We start from the raw sequence: 18,653 nt of genomic DNA, 5'->3' as shown, positions 1-18,653 counted from the left end.
ATTTTATGTATACAGTGGCATTAATTGCATTCACAATTTCCTGCAACCATCATCACCATTTTTAAAACTTTCCCAGTTCTCCCCCAGCCTCTGGTAACAACTAATTAACATGAACTATTTTGGGCGTACTCGTAGTTAAAAAACAAAAGAAAAGAAAAAACCAAAATGACACTCTTTTGTTTATCTGACATACAGATTGAACTGGATGTATCTTATCTGGCAACCCTATTAGCAGGAGGTGGAGGTCTTGGGCCACGACACAGCCCACAACGAAGCTGCTCCTTTGGAGCCCGCTCCGGGTAGCTGCAAAGTGTAATCAGCTGCGGATAACGAGCTCACAGAAAATTTACATAACTCTTCGGCGCTGGAGCAGGAAGCCCTTTACCTAGGAGAAGGCAAGCCCAGGGCCTAGCCTAAGAAGGAGGCGGGAGAAGAACGCTGAGATACTGGAATAATACTGCACACTCAACGCTTGATTCTTTGTTACAAGGTCGATTTTCCCTTAAACGCTTGCGCTAGAGGACTGTTTGTAAACAGACACTCGTCACTTCTCTAACAGCCGATTCGTCAAAACAAGTCAAAGGCAAGGAAACCTGGAGAGGCGTCTGCCTAGGGGCAGGTGAAGCGAAGGCGTGCAGGAAACCATCCCTGCCCTGGTCTGTCCCACTCCACTCAACCCAGCCTCACCTTCTAGATATCAGGCGGCCAAAGCAAGGCGCAGGCATCAGTGTTGAAAGTGCTGAGACGGAATAGGAGAGCAGGCCGGAGGTGCTGTGATACCCGGGCACGGGCGCGGGCGCAGGCGCAGAGACGCGGGCGGGAAGATGGCGGCTGGGTTCAAGTGAGTGTGGGCGGCCAGCGGGCTCGAGCTGGGACCCTAGCGGATGACGGCTACCTTTACCCTTAGCTGGGATTTTCTCATCGCGTGGCCACCTCACTGGGTTCCCACTTCTTTCCACCACGGAAGCAGGCGGGCTGGACGACTGCAGGTGGCCGTAGTGAAAGGAATGGGTCCGTCTTCCCCCAGTGAGGCAGGTGATGCAAGGGACAGTGTGTAGAGTTCTGTACCTGCTGCGAATGCAGTGGATGCGGTGCCTCAGGAGACACAGTTACAATCTTTTAAAGAAGTGTTCCGTCAGAACCACATGCCACCCTATTCTCCACCTTCTGTAGTTTATTTCTAAAAGCATTGTGCCTTGTTTGGAAGGTTTTACTGAAGCGTTTTGGGGGCCACTCTGCGGAAGCCTGTACATTTCCCTTCTGAGAATCTAGTTTTAGATGGATGAAATGAATAGGATTCCAAAGGAAACCAGCTATATTGAAACACTTCTCTCTGTATATAAACTCCCAGTTTACGATAAAGTGAGATACATAATGTTTTAGAATTTACTTTCTTAAGCAAGATCTAATGGGGAGTTCAGTAACTCCCCTGGAATTTCGAATAACAACGAGTCTTACACGTGCCTTCTGTAACTATAAAGTAACAACGAAAACGTTTAATCTCTGGCTGCTGAAGTCGTAGGTACAGCTAATATAAGGGTTTATTGCTAACTTATCTCGTATTTTAAACATGTTTCAGAACTGTGGAACCTCTGGAGTATTACAGGAGATTTTTGGTAAGTGAAGATTATATACATGTTATGCCTTTTATGATGATATAATATGTTTTTTTCATAAACACAGATATTACATTGCACACCTAAACCAATGTTACATGCTCAGTTTTTAAATTACTGTTTTCAATTAATTCAAATTAATTTAACGAGGTTTAATGTGTTTTCCCTGGTGTGTGTAAAATATCCGTGTAGATGTAATCTACTTTCATATGTTTATTTAGAAGGAGAACTGCCGTCCTGATGGAAGAGAACTTGGTGAATTCAGAACCACAACTGTCAACATAGGTAAGGATATTTTGAGTTCTAAAATAGAATGCTGAAGTTACTTCATTTCTGAAAATAGAATTTTTCGTGTTTATAATAGGTTTTTATTTGTAAAGTTTTTTAAGCTCACTTTTCTCTCAATTGATGTGTTCACTTTAAATTTTAAAGTAACTGTTTTCCACCCTTCCTTCCTTCAAAATTTCCAAGACATGGTTTTCTTATATACCTTACACTTAATTAAACCTTCTGTTGTAAACATGGAATTTTCCAATTTTACCTGTATGAGATTCTCAGGTTTTAGACTCTGAGCTATTTAAACAGTATTTCAGACAAATTCTACCATGTATAAGGGATTACAGTAATTTTGTGGGAAGAGATTTAATCTGTATAAGTCCTGTTATTGAATGATAAATGGATTAACTCAAATTCAAGGATAGTGAATACTTAAAACAGTATGGTTGACCCTTGAACAATGAGAGGCTTAGGGGTCCTGACCCTCGCACAAAAATCCAAGTAATTCAGAATTGGTACTTCCTATCTGTGGTTCTGCATCTTCAGATTCAACCAACTGTGGATTGTGTAGTACTAGAGTAGTTAGTATTTAATGAAAATAATCCTTCTCTAAGTGGACTGGTACAGTTCAAACCTGTGCTGTTCAAGGGTCAACTATAATTTTAAAAAGACTCAAGCAGGGAATAAACTTTCATAAACAACTGAGATAATGTAGCATGATAAAATGTAGGAGATGAAAATGCTTTTTCATTTTGCTTAAATACTTTTTTCAGGTTCAATTGGTACCGCAGATGGGTCTTCTTTAGTGAGGCTGGGAAATACTACAGTAATTTGTGGAATAAAAGCGGTAGGTTTAATGTATGTATTATTAAGATTTGAGTTACCAAAATAGCTTCGTATACTTATTAGATTGTAATATACGCCTGTAGTTCCACTGTTGGTTAGGTAGTGACGTGTCAGTGTTTTAGTATTTGTTTTCATTTCCCAAGTTTTCACTTTTGAGTATTAGATACTACAACCCAAGTTTAATGACTCAAATTTGTGAACATTCGCAAATGTGCTGAATTGAAACAATTAAAAGTCCTCACCACCTTAAATTTTTAAAGAATTTGGCTGTAATTTGAGAAATTAAGAGATTTTTGGTGACCTGTTTATCCAGTGATGGCGTTTAATCTGTGCAACTGTTTAGAAAGTTGAGACGTTCAAAAGAAAAGCTCGAGGAAATAAGTTACCACTGACTACTTGCATGTTCCAGGCACCTTATATTAGGTGCTTTACAGGATTATCTAGCTTAATCCTCAAGACAGTCATTGAAGTATTTCTCTTTTTATCTCTTGTTTTACATGGGGTTCAATAACTTATCCAGGAACATAGGCTCATAAATAGAACTTAGACATAAGTGACTCGAAAGCCTCTACTTAACTGAATCACTTAACCTGAGTTCAGATTCTTCCTCAGTCAAGGTGGGGTGATACTTAACAAGACTTGATCTCTTACTCCTTGCCAGGATTTTTGCTAAGGACTTAAAAGTGTTTCATCTGACTCTTACTAATAGTCCCTGAAAGTACGCCCTATTAATTTCCCATTTACAAATGAGGAAGTTGAATGGTAAGAGGTTAAATAACTTGCTCAAAGTCTTTCAAGCCAGAAAGTGTTGGTCTGACATTTGAACCAGGTCAGTGATTCCAGGGATTTTGCTCTTGGTCAGTATACCATCAATTCCTAAATCTGTTGGTGTCAGTATCACCTGGACTTTAAATTCATATTCTTGGCTACTGATACGTGGAAGAGAGGGTCGGGTAGAAATTCAGTTGGAGCTCCAGGTAATTTTGCTGAGTGCACTGCAGTCAGCCATGATGTACTGCCTTCTTGCCTTGCAGAGCTAGTGAGGAGTGGCGCCGTGGCCTTAGAGCCCCTGCATACCTTCCCAAGCAGAGTAGGTGCTCGTGGTGGAGTTAACTCATACGGTCTTTGGTAGAGCCTTCCATGACTAACTGCTGTCTTCACAATTTTTTAGCAGCTTCTTTCATAGGAAACATTTGTTTACTTCTGTAGGAATTTGGAGCACCACCAGCAGATGCCCCTGATAAGGGATATGTTGGTAAGTTAAATGGTTTTGGAATTTTAACACAAATACTTTAACATGGTTAATACTGTTATTATAGCTAAATCTTAGTACAGTGGAAAAAATTTATTCAGAAGCCTCATAGATTCCTGTATATAAGTTTTCTGTATGTATCTTAGAAGATACCGTAACAGCAAGATACAGAATTTTGTAAATATATTTATCAAACTTGTTTCATCAGTTTTTGTTTATACAGATGTCATCAACCAAGAAAATAGAATCTCTTAGGCAAAGTGCTGTAACTGAAAATTTTTCTGTTTCCATAAAGATTTTTGTTTATACTATACCACTGTGATTTTTTTCTTTGGCCATCTTTTCTTTATGGTAGGAATCAACATTTTAAAAATGCAGAACAGTTGGTTTGACTAGAGGGGCTATCTTCTGTTACAGATTGGGGTATTTTGAAAGAAATCTAAGGACTTTTTGTGAATAATTTAGGATTGAGGCCTTAAATAGATTTTTTTTTTTTTGTATTTGTGTAGAAAAAAAGTTGGCAAATACAAATTTTATCTAAGCCTGATTCTCACAAAGATGAAAAAGAATGTAATTGCAGTGTTACAGTGCTTCCTACTTGGAAAGCCCATCCATGGCCACAGTTGCCTTTGCAGTCGATTTATTAATACCTTTAACATTAAACCAGAGGTGAAGTTTGGTTCATAGCAGCAGTGTTTCTTTCAGTTCCGAATGTGGATCTGTCACCTCTGTGTTCATCGAGATTTCGGTCTGGACCTCCTGGAGAAGAGGCCCAAGTGGCCAGCCAGTTCATTGCAGATGTCATTGAAAAGTAAGATCATCATGATAAAATCTGACATTCATTTTAGAGAGTTTTTGACCTTTTATTTACTGAGCTCTTTGTCTTTAAATCAAGTTCACAGATAATTCAGAAAGAGGACTTATGCATTTCTCCAGGAAAGGTAACAGGAATAAAGCCATGAGCTTTTATTAATTCTGAAGTGTTTTTTTTTTGTGGGGGAAGTTAAAAAAACCACAGTAGCCTTAAATATGGATGTCTTGTTTCTAAATGGAATTCAGTTAAAAAAAAATCAGTCTTACTCTATCTGGATGAACTATATAGTTCACAAAAAACCAATTTTGATTACTTCATTGCCAGGCTGGGAGCTACCTTTTAAGCTGATGTGATCTTTTCCCCCCATAACTTTTATAGCGAATACAGTCATTTTGAAATTCCTTCTAGCATATCAATATCTAACCAGCTAACGTGTTTAAGGTGAATCCACACTGTAAATTCCAAGTCTGTTTGGAAACTTTAAACCAAGTTGACTAGTACATAGAGGCTTTTCCTTTTTGATTATACTGATTTATTAAGCATTGTAAAACCTAAAAATTTCATGTATTAAGGTTTCTGTGTTAAAGTACATTTTGAGTTTCATTTGGGATTTTCAAAAGCAATACTCTCATCCCAATAAGGATGGGAATTCCTTCTCAGTATATAGCTCCCTTGGGGGAAATGGATATGTCAGCTTTTGGTGGTCAAGTCAGCTTTTACCAAACCTGTCCACTGTTTTTATTTTATAAATGTGAAGCTTTTTTAAATTTTCAAGTTTTTGAGCCTTGAAGGTTATTTTGCTTGTCTAATCAAGGGTGTGGTTTCTAAGTAGAAGCAAATACCATGTTATACCAATCAGAAAGCTTTAATTTCCACTGTGTGTAAACTCTGTTTTAGCTTGCTTGGGTTCTATACTGTGATCTCATTTGCCTCAACCACGATGGAAACATTCTGGATGCCTGCACATTTGCTTTGTTAGCAGCTTTAAAAAATGGTAAGCAACCTTAGGGTATATTCCTACTTATGTCAGAATGTTCTGTTTTGTTAAAATTTCTCAATAAATTTTTAAAGGTTCTTAAGAGTTACCTATCATTCATGTGTTTCTAAATTAAAGGAAAACAATGTTTGTATCCACTATACTTACCTTAATTGTTCTTTTTTTAAAAGTAATACTTCTGACAAATTAAATTGAGGGAATAGTGAATTAACAAAGCACAGAATGCCTTTTTGTTCTTTTCACTAGTGTGAGACTGACTTTACCTGTTTGTCTTTTTCTAGTACGGTTGCCTGAAGTTACTATAAATGAAGAAACTGCTTTAGCAGAGGTTAATTTTAAAAAGAAAAGTCATTTGAATATTAGAACTCATCCAGTTGCAACTTCCTTTGCCGTGTTTGACGAGTAAGTTAATCAAATGTATAAAAGTTGTATATTCAAGGTAATGGATTGTTTTTCAGCTTTCTAACTTTTCAGGAAATACCTAAGGTGACTGACTATACATCCTAGTTTGCCTGGACACCTGACCTTATACCTGTTGTCCCTGCACAATTATTATTAGCTAATCCTTACAGTTAAAAACATCCTGATTCGGATTAATTGTTTCTTATCTTGTAGCTTGGTTTGCTTTTTCCTGTGTAATGTTAATTTTCAATTATTTCACAAAAGATTCACCTTGTGCTGTCTTCAGTGTTTGCCAAGGACTTTAATATACTCATAAATTGAAGGGCAAAGATTCTTATTACAAGTAGTAGAATTTTAGGTTGCTATTAATTTTTCTGGTTTCTACCAGTTCTGTCTAGGTCCATGTCTAAGGTAGAATGCAGGTGGTGAGTTTAATTAGTATTTTTCTAAAATAAAATTCGTCCCATGGATTGATAATGTACACTTTTAAATTTTTTAAATAGCACTCTGCTTATAGTTGACCCTACTGAAGAGGAGGAACATCTGGCAACTGGAACCTTAACAGTAGTAATGGATGAAGAAGGCAAACTATGTTGTCTTCACAAACCAGGCATGTACTTCCCCCTCCATTTCAGTACCAAACAGAGATGAACTCAGTGTGAGCTTCTTTGTATTAGGGAGGGCCAGATGGAATGTGGATCTTTTATTGTTTTGCCTAACATTAAGTCTACTGTAGTTTCTCTGTTACCTCAGATTCCTTGCGTTTTTATATTGGATGTTCTTAAACTTCAGGATCACTTGGGCGGTCTTGTTAAAACATAACTTGCAAATCTTGAGACCATACTACTGGTTTATAATTTTGATTTTTTTTGTTAGTTTTTTAATTTGACATGATGTTGATCATGTAAAAATAGCAGGTATTAATAGTGTTGGCACAATAATTTTTCAGGTGGAAGTGGACTGACTGGAGCTAAACTTCAGGACTGTATGAGCCGAGCAGTTACAAGACACAAAGAAGTAAAAAAACTGATGGATGAAGTATTTAAAAGTATGAAACCCAAATAAACAATCACGACATTTTCAAAACAGATTTGTAAAAACTGTATTTGTTACACTGTGCACAAACCTTTTATACTAAATAAATATCAAACTACATTCTTCTGAAAGATGTTTCTAGTATTTCTTAGGTCACTTCTGCATTATGTACAGTGAAACCATTTTTAAAAAGCAATGACTTAGGCAAACCAACCCTAATGGTTCGTTAAATCATTTCCCTGTTTTTATTTAAAAATCATAGGGTTGTGCTTCTGTATAAAGTTTGTGTATCTAGCAATGTAAAATACTGGTATTTAAAAAAAACAAAAACAAAGTAGAAACTCAGAACCCTTTTGATTCAATGCTCTTAATGTTTTTAAAAGGAAAAAAAATGCACGACTCAGAATTTTGGAGTGGTCGGCGCGCCTCTCTTCACTTTACTTTTTGACTGGCTGCCTGTGTGCCGGTGCCGGGGGAGCTGCGCTGTTTGTGCCGCTGCCGCTGCCATAGCCATTTGATGCTGCAAGAATCGCAACTGCTGCAAAAGAAGGAGAAAATCAAGTTAGGTCCAATGTAGGCAGGAATGGCAAGGTGCTTTTCCTCAGAGTGATGGAAACAACAAAACTGAAAGGGAGAAAGCACCAAGATAACAAAAAGGGACTACACCACACTGAGACAACACACAGTCAAACAGCACCAGTGGCACAGAAGCCTGCCGAGGGCTTTAAACGGTTCTCGGTCGACTTCAGGGGTATTTCTGTGACCTTGCCTGGCCAGTCTATTTAGCAGTAACTCAGCAACTTCAGCTACCATTTTGCTGTATGACAGCTCACAGCAACATAAAACCTCCCTGCAAAGACAGTCCACTGTAGTACGCTGCCTTCCCGGAATAATGGAGTAACATTTTTCTAAAACAAGTATGACATTTACTAACAGGAACACTGGTATACTTGCCTTTTTCTGCAGTACATTATTAAAAAGTTAACCATTGGCACTTACAACTGACTACTTCAAAATACATTGGAAACTATAATAATGTGCCACCAGCACTTCAGGAAAGATTTTAACTTAGGAAAAGGGTATGACTTAAATGTACAAAATATATACTGAGTGCTCCAAGTTGGCTAAAATTGTCAGACTTTTAAATAAAATTTGCTAAGTTATTTACCAATTACTGTATAGTCTTAAAAGACAGTAAAATAAAACTAAGGTATTTTGAAGTACTGTTGGAGCAGAGTATCTTTAAAAATGTAACCAGAGTGAAGTTGCTGGATTACTTGGATCTGTTGCTGCTGCTGTTGAAAGGCAGAGGAGAGCTGGAATCTCTGCTGAGGAAGGCTTTGCTCAGGTCTGTTCTCGGCAGAGCCAAGCTGAGACAACACTACAGAGAGGAGAAGGGGAAAGCAGGCCAGTCAAAAAGTTTGAAGGCTACCAGGGTTAGAAAAGGACAACAAAGAAAATGAAATAGAAAAGTATCAGTATGATTAATCTTAAGTATCAAATCACAGACATTTCAGAATAAATTTAGTACAGTCTCCTGTTAGTTGAGGGTACCACTGATTACAGAACTTCCCGGACATGGAGGAGAAGGGAGAGCATGTGGGCCAAAGCACTGTGCCCCTCTCTCTTCTTGCATCTCAATGAAACTTGATACTAGTGCTATTTTGTTGAGAAGGCTTTCTTGCAAAATGGTGAGTACAGCATGTTATTTTAAAATATAACCACTCAAGTAGGAAAAGGAGTGGGAGAAATCCAAACTTCGGTAAGGATAAAACTGGTAGACAAATGCTGAGATGTTACAATGAGTATCAAACCACACTATTAGCAACAGAGGTGGTGAACCACTTAAAGCCGGGTGGGATCAGCGATAAATCTGACTCACTGTACAGATGAAATTTCTAGCCTGGATGGTTTGAGAACTCAAAGATAATTAATAGCAACTCTGGAGCTAGGAACGTTCTCACTTGTCAGCCTAGAGTTCTTTCCATTAAGTTACAATACAGCTATTTTAGGAAATTTATAATATGTGGTAAAGGTTTATGATAAATTTCCATTTGGAAATTCACTAGCTCTAAGTCAGAGCTTTATGTAACATGTGCTTACATAAATTCCAAATTCAGACACTGGGAGTTGCACAGGATCCTAAAGGCACCATAGTAAGCCTGGTGATAATTTAAAATGTTGGTAACATGTTCACTCAGGCATCCTCAAACGCTATCTCAGCTTTTTACACATGCAGCTTACTGATTTTAATTAATGTAAAGTTGTAACTGCTATCTTCAGTTTATGAAATAATCTTCATTAAAGGTAAATCTTTGGTTCACCATTTACTACTAGAAGTAGTGAGCAATCATTCAGTATAATCTTGTTTTTTTTACAAGTGGCTTCATAAGTTATACTACTTCACCATTAAGTCTTAATTCACGCAACTACAAGCTATGAGAATGAGACAAGATTATGCAATCTAGAAAAATGCGCTCTCAATAACCCAGGAAAACTGAAGAGTTAACAGTTTTGGAAGCTTCCCAATGGGTTGGATAATTGTGTAAAATTTTGCCAATATTTAACATGAGGAAAATAGAACTGCTCTTAATACATGTAGGTCAAAGCACTTTTAATTGTCAATAGTGAAAAAAATCTGAGGGCCATCAATTAATCGACTTAATAGTTCACTCAATAATTACAACTGAACTTTTTCCTTGTTACTGCTTGCAAAAGAAGGAAAAGCAATAGTTGAAATGGTGAGATCCCAAATAGGTTAGACACTTTTAGTAAATTCAACATATTTAGTTATGAAGATACCAACCAGCTGCCTGTGACTGCATAAAACTCCCTACTCCAGCAAGGTTAATGACGGCAGTGTGCTGAGCAGGTAAGGCCTGTTCTTGACTAGATGAACTTTGTTCAACAGCCTGAATAAAAAAATAACACATGACTTGTACAAAAAGAAAAACAACTTTGGATTGGCAGAAAGAATTAGTACTTTTTCCTGTATGAAAAAAAATTCAACATCGATTGTCTTGTAAAAATAACATAAGGATAAGACTTCAAAGGTATTCAGGATTATTAACAAGAAAAAACTTACAGTACATTGAAAGAAAGAAAATAAAACCGAGTTTTTAGAATGGATTCTGTACTGGTTTATTATTTGATGCTGTATAAAGCTTCATCAGAATTATTTTTTTTAATTGAAGTATACAGTTGATTTACAATGTTGTGTTAGTTTCAGGTGTACAGCAAAGTAATTCAGTCATATGTATTTTTTCAGATTCTTTTCAATTATAGGTTATTACAAGATACTGAATATAGTGCCCTGTGCTATACAGTAAATCCTTGTTGCGTATCTATTTTATGTATAATAGTTTGTTAATCTCATACTCCTAATTTATCCCTCTCCCCCACTTTGGTAACCATACATTTGTTTTCTATGTCTATTTCTGTTTTGTATATAGATTCATTTGTATTATTTTTTAGATCCACATATAAGTGATATTATCTGTCTGACTTCACTTTGTTTGATGTTCTCTAGGTCCATCCATGTTGCTGTAAATGGCAGTATTTCATTCTTTTTATGACTGCGTAACATTCCATTGTGTGTGTGCGTGTAGACCACATCTTCTTAAGCCCATCATCCATTGATGGGCACTTGGGGTGTTTCCATTCCTTGGTTACTGTAAACAGTCCAGCTATGAACACTGGGGTGCATGTATCTTTTTGATTGAGAGTTTTCATCTTTTCTGGGTAACACCAAGGAGTGGGACTGTTGGATAATATGGTAGCTCTGTTTTTAGTTTTTAAAGGAATCTCCATACTGTTTTCCATAGTGGCTGTACCAAACTGCATTCCCACCAGCAGTAGGAGGGTTCCCTTTTCTCCACAGCCTCTCCAGCATTTGTCATTTGTGGATTTTTTAATGATGGGCATTCTGACCCGTGTGAGGTGATACCTCACCGTGGCTTTGATTTGCATGGCTCTGATAATTTGTGATATTGAGCATTCCAAAGTGCAGCGAAAGTTTAGAAAACCTGAAGTTCCTTCTACTACTTTAAGTTACTGCAGTTCTTATTCAATTTCATTTTGTTTGGCAACAGACAAAGTATTTGTTTTTTGTCTCTCTTCCCTCTGATCTAATAAGCTTCAATATAATAAGAACATCTCTATTCGAACAAAATACTATAGACAGAAGGATGATTGATGGTGGCATAGAAAACACATGGCCTATAGGAGCAGGGAGACCTGGGTTTGACTCCTTGCTCTGCCACTCACTGTATGGTTGTAAGCAGGTCAGTCACCGAGTCTAGTTCATATTATGCAAGACAGAAGTGATATCATCCATTCAGTATGGCTGTTATGAGAATCAGAAATAGGTACCTAATAACTCATAGCTATTACTGTTAATTAAAAAAACAAACAGCATGTGAAAAGTTTGAATAATCTAAACAATACTTGAAATATGCTTGGAATACAAAAAAAGGTTCTAATTCTATAATAAAGCATTTTGAAGGTAGAAAGGACATACCTGCTCCCCGGGCTGCTGAGGACTAGAAGCTGTGGGTTGCTGAGGCTGCTGTGGTGTAAACTGAGGGAGCTGCTGCTGCTGCTGCTGCTGCTGCTGCTGCTGCTGCTGCTGCTGCTGCTGCTGCTGCAGAGTGTTAAAAATGAGCGAACCTCCTGGAAGCTATCAAGAATTTAAGCAAGATTAATTAGCCAATCTCAGAAGATTTAAATTTCTGTATTCTACAAATATCTTGGGGGCATTCACTATGTGTCAGGCATTCTTCCAAGGACTGAAGAAACAGAGGTAAACAAAAATCAAAAACAAGATCCCTGCCCTTAAAGAAGAAATGATCTATTTAAACACAATTTTTAAGTGCTGTTAACTTTGGCTCTCAAACAAATCTTTCTGCCTCAAGTTAATAGTTACCTATCCCAATATACATACTGCTTTTATTTAACTTTTTATAAAGCAACACAAAACAGCATTAAATGGATTTAGTAGAACTATACATTTGCAAGAAGCTAGGGCTAATCAGAGACATATATTAAGAAAACTCATCTCCCTAACTCTGGTCTAGCTTTGCCCAAAGTCAGAAATGCCTGGCTTTTTACATAACCTAGCCAGAAATTTCAAAGCTTAAAAGAAAACACATGAGATGTCCATATTTAGTTTGAACATTACTTATTCAGTCATTCTGAATCTAGATTAACTAAAGAAAAAAAAAAACCCCAAACTTTCTTAAAATAAGCATTCAGAAAACACCATATTAAAAACTAAAACTATGCACTCCAAATGCACCAGGAAACAAAGGGTTTTCCCATTTTATTCTATAGGGGTTTAAGTTAAAAGCACTTTGAAGTTCTGGGGGAAAGTCCAAGCAAATACTAGATACAGAACTCTGAGGTCTGTACGGTCAAAAACAGGCATCAGGGCAAAAGCCCACGCCCAGCACAGCTCGCGGCCAGGTAGCCCGGACACAGACAAGGCAAACAGTCCCTCCTCAATGACTGAGATCATAAAATGCGGCAAAATCTAATCTGTAAGGTGGTTTTGCCCTTAATCCTTATTATCAGGACCATTAAGGAATACCACTCCTAATACTGAGACCATGTCTGTAGAAATTCCTACAGCAACATGCAGGCAAGTGGCTGAATAAACTGAACCAATGTGTCCATATTACAAGTACACTGTTCTGCAATTAGCCTGTAAATATGGACTCTATTTGCATCTTATACAGAAAATAAGTTTTAAGTTTTAGTTCTAAATGTATTTCCTGATTTATTACTTCTGAATATCAAGTTGGGTTGATCTGTTTGTTAGTTATTTCCTAATAATACACAGCTCTCCCATTTTGTCTCCAAATCCTTATATTCATGTCTACCATTTCTACAAATTCTCTGTAGTAGTCCTATTTATTTTCTAACCTACTAGCTTATACTGGACTTTAAACTAAAGGACCAAGCTTAACACCCAGAATATTGTAAACTTACAATATGTACTAAATTCTCCACCTACAGTCTCTTATTATATGTTAACACGTGTTAATAATGTATAAAAAAAGTCTCATCATTAGATGCAAACTGTAATCTAACAAACATTTCTTGAATGACTACCAGGTGCCTGGCACTGTGTTAGAAGTCATATTCTCAGGAAAAGAACACATACCTAATTTTTAAAATGTCTATTCATGCACAAAACCTACTATAAGCAAACACCAATACATATATGTACATCAAAAGTCTGTTAAGAGAGGAATTATCTTCTATCTGCTGCTACTATTGTAGGCAAGTTATTCTCCTTGGCAGTTATCAATTCTCCCCTCCGAACAACTAGCTCTTGACTGGGCAGGGATGCTAAAGCCAATAAAAGTGCAGTACACAGGATACCAATTCTTTCTCCTTCTCCACTTGCCCATGCAAAGGTAACCACACCCTTAGAAGATTCTGAACAACCTCAAATTTCAAATGCTGCTACGTACAGACATATGTGGTTAAAAAAAGCTAAAAAATTTTAATTAAAAGCAGTGTTTCAGGTTTACCTGGAGTAGATTTAAGGGCCTGAGACTTGAAGTATTTTTTAAACCAAATGGAACACCTATTAAATAAAATTCATGGTTATAACAGGGAATTAAAACTTTATTATACTTGAAAGTATTTTATACTTTAGTATACACAAATACAGTATTTTAAGCACTTTATGCATATACATGCTTATTTTCTATACTTTTAAAATTTCTTGAAAACAGAAAAATCCATTTTCATCAATATTTATCAATACTGAGATCTTATTCAAAGATGTGAAGCATCAAATGTACAATATGTTCTGTATTTCAGAAACACAGACTTCTTTATCATTATTTTTGACTGCTGGCTGGAAAAGTAATCTAGCAGCATGCAAACACCTTAAGTATAACCAAACTATCACTGTTATGCAAATACATTTCAGGTACTGACATCTACTTCCATTCCTCAGTGCTAAACAGTATATGATAATAATGCTATCTCCGAGAACCGGTGTGCTCTGTGCTATCTTTTAAAGTACAAATGCTAATGTTAATAATGCTAAAGAACGTTGAATTTTATGTGTATAGATCAAGCTTCGAGTCAGGAAACAGTGCTCTGTTAATTCTGAACTTATTTAAGCATGTATATATTTTCCTCACTCAATTTACCAATTCAAACACTAATTAAAAATGCATCTAGTTCTCTAAGCAGCTAACTATATTAAAAAGATAAAGGGCAGGTAATATACAGATCACAGCATGAAAGCCTTGTATAAGAAACAGAAAAAGCATAATCAGATAAAAATATGACAATATTGATATCCCCTCCAGGAATTCTCATTTTAAAAAAAGACGTAACTCCATTTAAAGGTGAGTGACATCTGTATAATGCTTTTATAGCTTACCAAAGGCACTTTCATATCACTCCACTTATTTCTCATAAGTACCAATTGAAATTAGATGTTTTTACTTCCATCTTAGAATAGATGAAACTAAGGCTAAGCAGGAAAAATAAAGTGACTTCTTTCAGGCCCCCCCGTCAGCATTTGGAGCTACAAGTAACTGGTGGAATTACACATAAATATAAACATCTTAAATTCAACACTGATTCCATTTCCAGGGCTCATGCCACTAGAACACATTTATTCACATTAAAATAAGAATGTCAGCTAGAACTGGGAAATCACAGCAATATATTAACATGTTTGAATTATATTCTGTGGCTTCTCTTTTCCTAACTCATAGAAACTTGTTGATAAGTTTTTCTTTCTAAGTCAAGAATGTTTTTCCTTTTAATTTTTTTCTCAATAGTAAGGAACTGGATTGTTCTGAGATAGTATAATACATTCTCTTAAAAAGCATTAAAAATAGCACAAGTTGTTAACACTTTTTTCCAGTACATGTAATTAGAATTACTACCACTACTACTACAATAGAGCTACTACTACTGATAATAATGACAGTAAGTATTTTTGAACGTTTATCACATCTCAGGCATATTAAGTATTTTATTTGTATTTATTCATTTAATCCTCACAACTATGAGATAAAATTTATTATACTCCTCATTTATTTATAAGCAAAGTGAGGCACAATGGTAACTTGGCCATGACTACACGGTTACATCCTTGCAGAAGCAGGATTCAAACACAGGCAGTCTGGCTCCAGAACCGAGGCTTTTAAGTACCACGCTATGTTGCCTTTCTTGCACACGTTTTCAAAATACATCTCTTTTACTGGGAATAGGACTACACTGACAACTATCAAAGTTAATTTTACTATACTGTTTGGAAGGCAAAGACAACATTTCCAGAGACTAACAGGCTTACCAAGTTTCTCCACAAAAGCTGACAACTAGAAGGCTTTCAATTTAAACATCAGAACGTTAAAAGCTTTTGAAAGGAAGTATTTCTGACAAGACTTCATAAAATAAGGATGTTAAATGTTTAAATATTAACCTTAAAAATGACATTTTTACATTAGCATGGACTTTAATTTTGTTAGAGGCTATTATTTCCAATATTCTGACCTGCTTGAGAAGCTGCCTGCATTGCACCGGGCAATGCACTTGGTAACAGACCTCCTGAGGGTAGAAGGCCACTCAGGTTTATTCCTGCAGGAGTTATGGCACCAGTGTTACAGCCCAGCATAGGGTTGGAACCACTCATCAAAGCTTGAGCTCCACTGCAGGAGAATAAGACAAAGCATTAAACTAGCACTTATAAAAGGGAAAATCAGCCACATAATTTCTTGGATTAAAAAACGAAACTGCTAAACAAACACATACTTCTGTCTTAAATGTCAGCTTGGAGGCTTGGTTTGATTTTTATGCTAGAAAGTGACAGCAATGTTGGCTAAAATTAAGTATTGTACATTTATCAAGGTTTAAAATATAATTTGGAAAAGTAATGTACTACTCAATGGGTTAAAAGATGTTAACAGGAGAAACAGGAAAACCTAAGCTACTGTCAAGGTGAAGTAATAAACAGATGTAATGCAATAGATGGACTACCTAAAATTAAAACATACTCATTGAGATAGCTTCTATCCACACAGAAACTATTTTCTTCCAGTTTCACTAATATGCAATTTGTTATTAATTTCATAAACAAGAATTTTAGAATCGTGAGAATATCTTGAAAAAAAAACATACCAGAGTGTCAATGCAAACTTACCAAACAGAGCCCACTACATTGATGAAGTTAAGTCCAGCAGAGTTTGCCATGACCTGGGTGGCCGTGCTTCCTGTAGTTATAGATGTTACCATGGTGGAAAGAGGAATGGTCGTTACAGGCATTGCCTGGCTCAGAGACTTTTGCTGCTGAGCAAACTGAGTTAACAAAGTGGGCTGAGGGGTGAAGCCTGAATCTTGGGGAGTAGGGGCAGTTGAAGGGGTAATAGGAGTTGAGCTCTGAGCATCAGGAGGGTGTGGGGTCGATGAAGGGGTTGGTGTAGGAGTAGATGGCTTAGGAGTTCCAGATCCTGCTCATTGAGAAAAATAAAAATTGCTAGTTTGTTATAAATGGCCAGTCCTTTTTAAAATAAGGTTAATGGAATCTTATTTAGCACTGACAATTTGTTCCATTTTTTTAAGCAGTTAACTGCAAGTGTTAATTCTACACATGATACATGAGTGTTGCTACACTCAATTACAATTAAGGATGCAGTATATCACCTACAAATCCCATCAGAGATGCTATTACAGTAACAGTAAAAGTATACATTTGTATTCTACCACAACACCCATTTAAAAGTTAGTTTCCTACATGCTACCTTTGGACTAAAAAGTTTAAAAGAAATTCAAATTAATTTTTGTTATTTACGATTTCACTAACTTAGGACTTCATTTAGAAATATTGCTTACTTTCTGTAACAGTCTGAGATAAACTCTGAACATATTTAATAAATTACATATGGTTAACAATCATATTTGGCACCTAAATATACATACTTAATTCCTAACACATCAAGTTTATCCTGACAAACAAATTTTACAAAACACAGTAATAAAGCAAGTATTTGATAGATAATACTGCATCTTTAACAGTAACTGTGTACTTCTGTTTAAATGTAGAATGTATAGAAAATCTGTTGTGAATGAAGTATGCACAGTTTATCAACTTTAAAAAAAAACAAAAACAAAAAACAAAAACCAAAAAAATAAAACCAAAAGCTCTTGAGGTGTTTTCTTTTTTAGCTTTCATGTCCTGCAGAAAGAAAGGAAAGAAATGTGAATGTCCAGAAGCTGTCACTCAACCCTTACTTAAAGTAACAACTGTGTGCAGTAGATTAACATAATCCAGACCCACAACATAAGAAGTGTGAATAAGACTTTCAGGAAATTTATAAATTTTTCTTTGTGCAAAACAAGAAGGCAGAAAAATTACACCTTTTGAGCTATCAAGATGAAGATGTTTACATCTAATGCGAAGACCACCCTGTCACTGTGCAGTGTACTAAAACTTTCAGCACACGCTAGTTATCCATAAAAAAAAAAATCTAAAAAACTGGAATACTTTTTTCTAAGTTGGTACCTAAATAGCTCAGATAATTACTAATTTGAAATTCTCCCAAACTAAAGCTAGAATTCTTGAATAACTTTTCTTGATGTAAAAAAAAAAAATTCAGTAGTAAAAGTTACATTTTTGTATCTTCAGAATAATGCTTTATGATAATCCCACATTTTAGTAACTGACAACAATTTGTAAAAGTGCAGGGGTATTACTGAAGAGTCAGTTTTCAATTTATTGTATCACCACCTTGGAACTAGTTGGCTTCTGGTATCTATAAAGATAGAACTGCAGCAACAACTCTTAACGGCATTTTTTTCCACATCAGCTGCATAGTTTACATAAAATGTAAAATGGTCCTAAGGCACACTGGAGTAAAAAGTAATTTGGAGTCTTACTGCCACATTTAACTACCAGGTTATATTTTTTAGGAGATGTGTAGGTTGCAAGTCTATAAGAAAGGTATACACAAGGTGCATACATACAGAAAAACAAATACAATTACAATAAACACATAATACATACAGTCAACAAGAGATCTGCCTGAAGGTTTTCAAAACCTTTACATTTTGGGTAGACAGTACATTCATATTTCACTGGTCAAAAACAGTCGTCTTAAGGAACACTAATGCGAAAGTTTATGAAGAGTTAATGAAGAATTTAAGTTATGACTCACTTTGTGATGAACTGGCAGGTGACAGGGCAGCTGGAGAGAGCATGCTCACTTGACTGAGGTCCACAGATGACTTCCGAGAAAGACTTGGTGGCTTAGAAGTAGGAGGAGGAGTTGGAGATTTAAGAAAGCTGCTGGCCTGCTGTGGTGTGAAATAGTTACCTAGAAGAGGAATACAAATGATATTTCCTAGATTTACAATTCAAAATTCTGAGTAAATCAAAATATGCGT

At 36.3% G+C, this 18,653-nt stretch overlaps 2 protein-coding genes across 17 annotated transcripts in view; one reads left to right on the top strand and one right to left on the bottom strand.

Annotated features, from left to right (window-relative positions):
• Positions 1-762: 762 nt before the first annotated feature.
• EXOSC8 (exosome component 8) lies at positions 763-7,369 on the top strand. The gene is made up of 11 exons (XM_010993882.3): positions 763-841; positions 1,580-1,616; positions 1,838-1,901; positions 2,666-2,739; positions 3,948-3,993; positions 4,696-4,801; positions 4,886-4,931; positions 5,702-5,798; positions 6,083-6,203; positions 6,707-6,813; positions 7,153-7,369. The coding sequence occupies exons 1-11, from the start codon at positions 825-827 to the stop codon at positions 7,266-7,268; spliced, it is 831 nt and encodes a 276-aa protein (XP_010992184.1). The 5' UTR covers positions 763-824; the 3' UTR covers positions 7,269-7,369.
• SUPT20H (SPT20 homolog, SAGA complex component) overlaps positions 7,281-18,653 on the bottom strand; it is a 33,326-nt gene continuing 21,953 nt past the window's right edge. For 10 of the 16 annotated variants that reach the window (XM_064493194.1, XM_064493196.1, XM_031465908.2 and 7 more), the window contains 8 exons: positions 18,425-18,583; positions 16,414-16,720; positions 15,768-15,922; positions 13,775-13,830; positions 11,758-11,916; positions 10,045-10,150; positions 8,516-8,619; positions 7,281-7,776 (listed from right to left, as the gene is read on the bottom strand). In XM_064493194.1, the coding sequence (XP_064349264.1) occupies positions 7,639-7,776; positions 8,516-8,619; positions 10,045-10,150; positions 11,758-11,916; positions 13,775-13,830; positions 15,768-15,922; positions 16,414-16,720; positions 18,425-18,583 (1,184 nt within the window). In that variant the 3' untranslated portion in view covers positions 7,281-7,638. The remainder of the gene's footprint in view (positions 7,777-8,515; positions 8,620-10,044; positions 10,151-11,757; positions 11,917-13,774; positions 13,831-15,767; positions 15,923-16,413; positions 16,721-18,424; positions 18,584-18,653) is intronic. The other 6 variants (XM_031465918.2, XM_010993895.3, XM_031465916.2 and 3 more) reach the window with 3 other exon arrangements.

This window comes from Camelus dromedarius, chromosome 13, assembly GCF_036321535.1.
Source record: "Camelus dromedarius isolate mCamDro1 chromosome 13, mCamDro1.pat, whole genome shotgun sequence".
Classification (NCBI taxonomy): domain Eukaryota; kingdom Metazoa; phylum Chordata; class Mammalia; order Artiodactyla; family Camelidae; genus Camelus; species Camelus dromedarius.
Note: the sequence above shows the minus strand (reverse complement) of the source record. Positions and strands in the feature narration are given on the sequence as shown.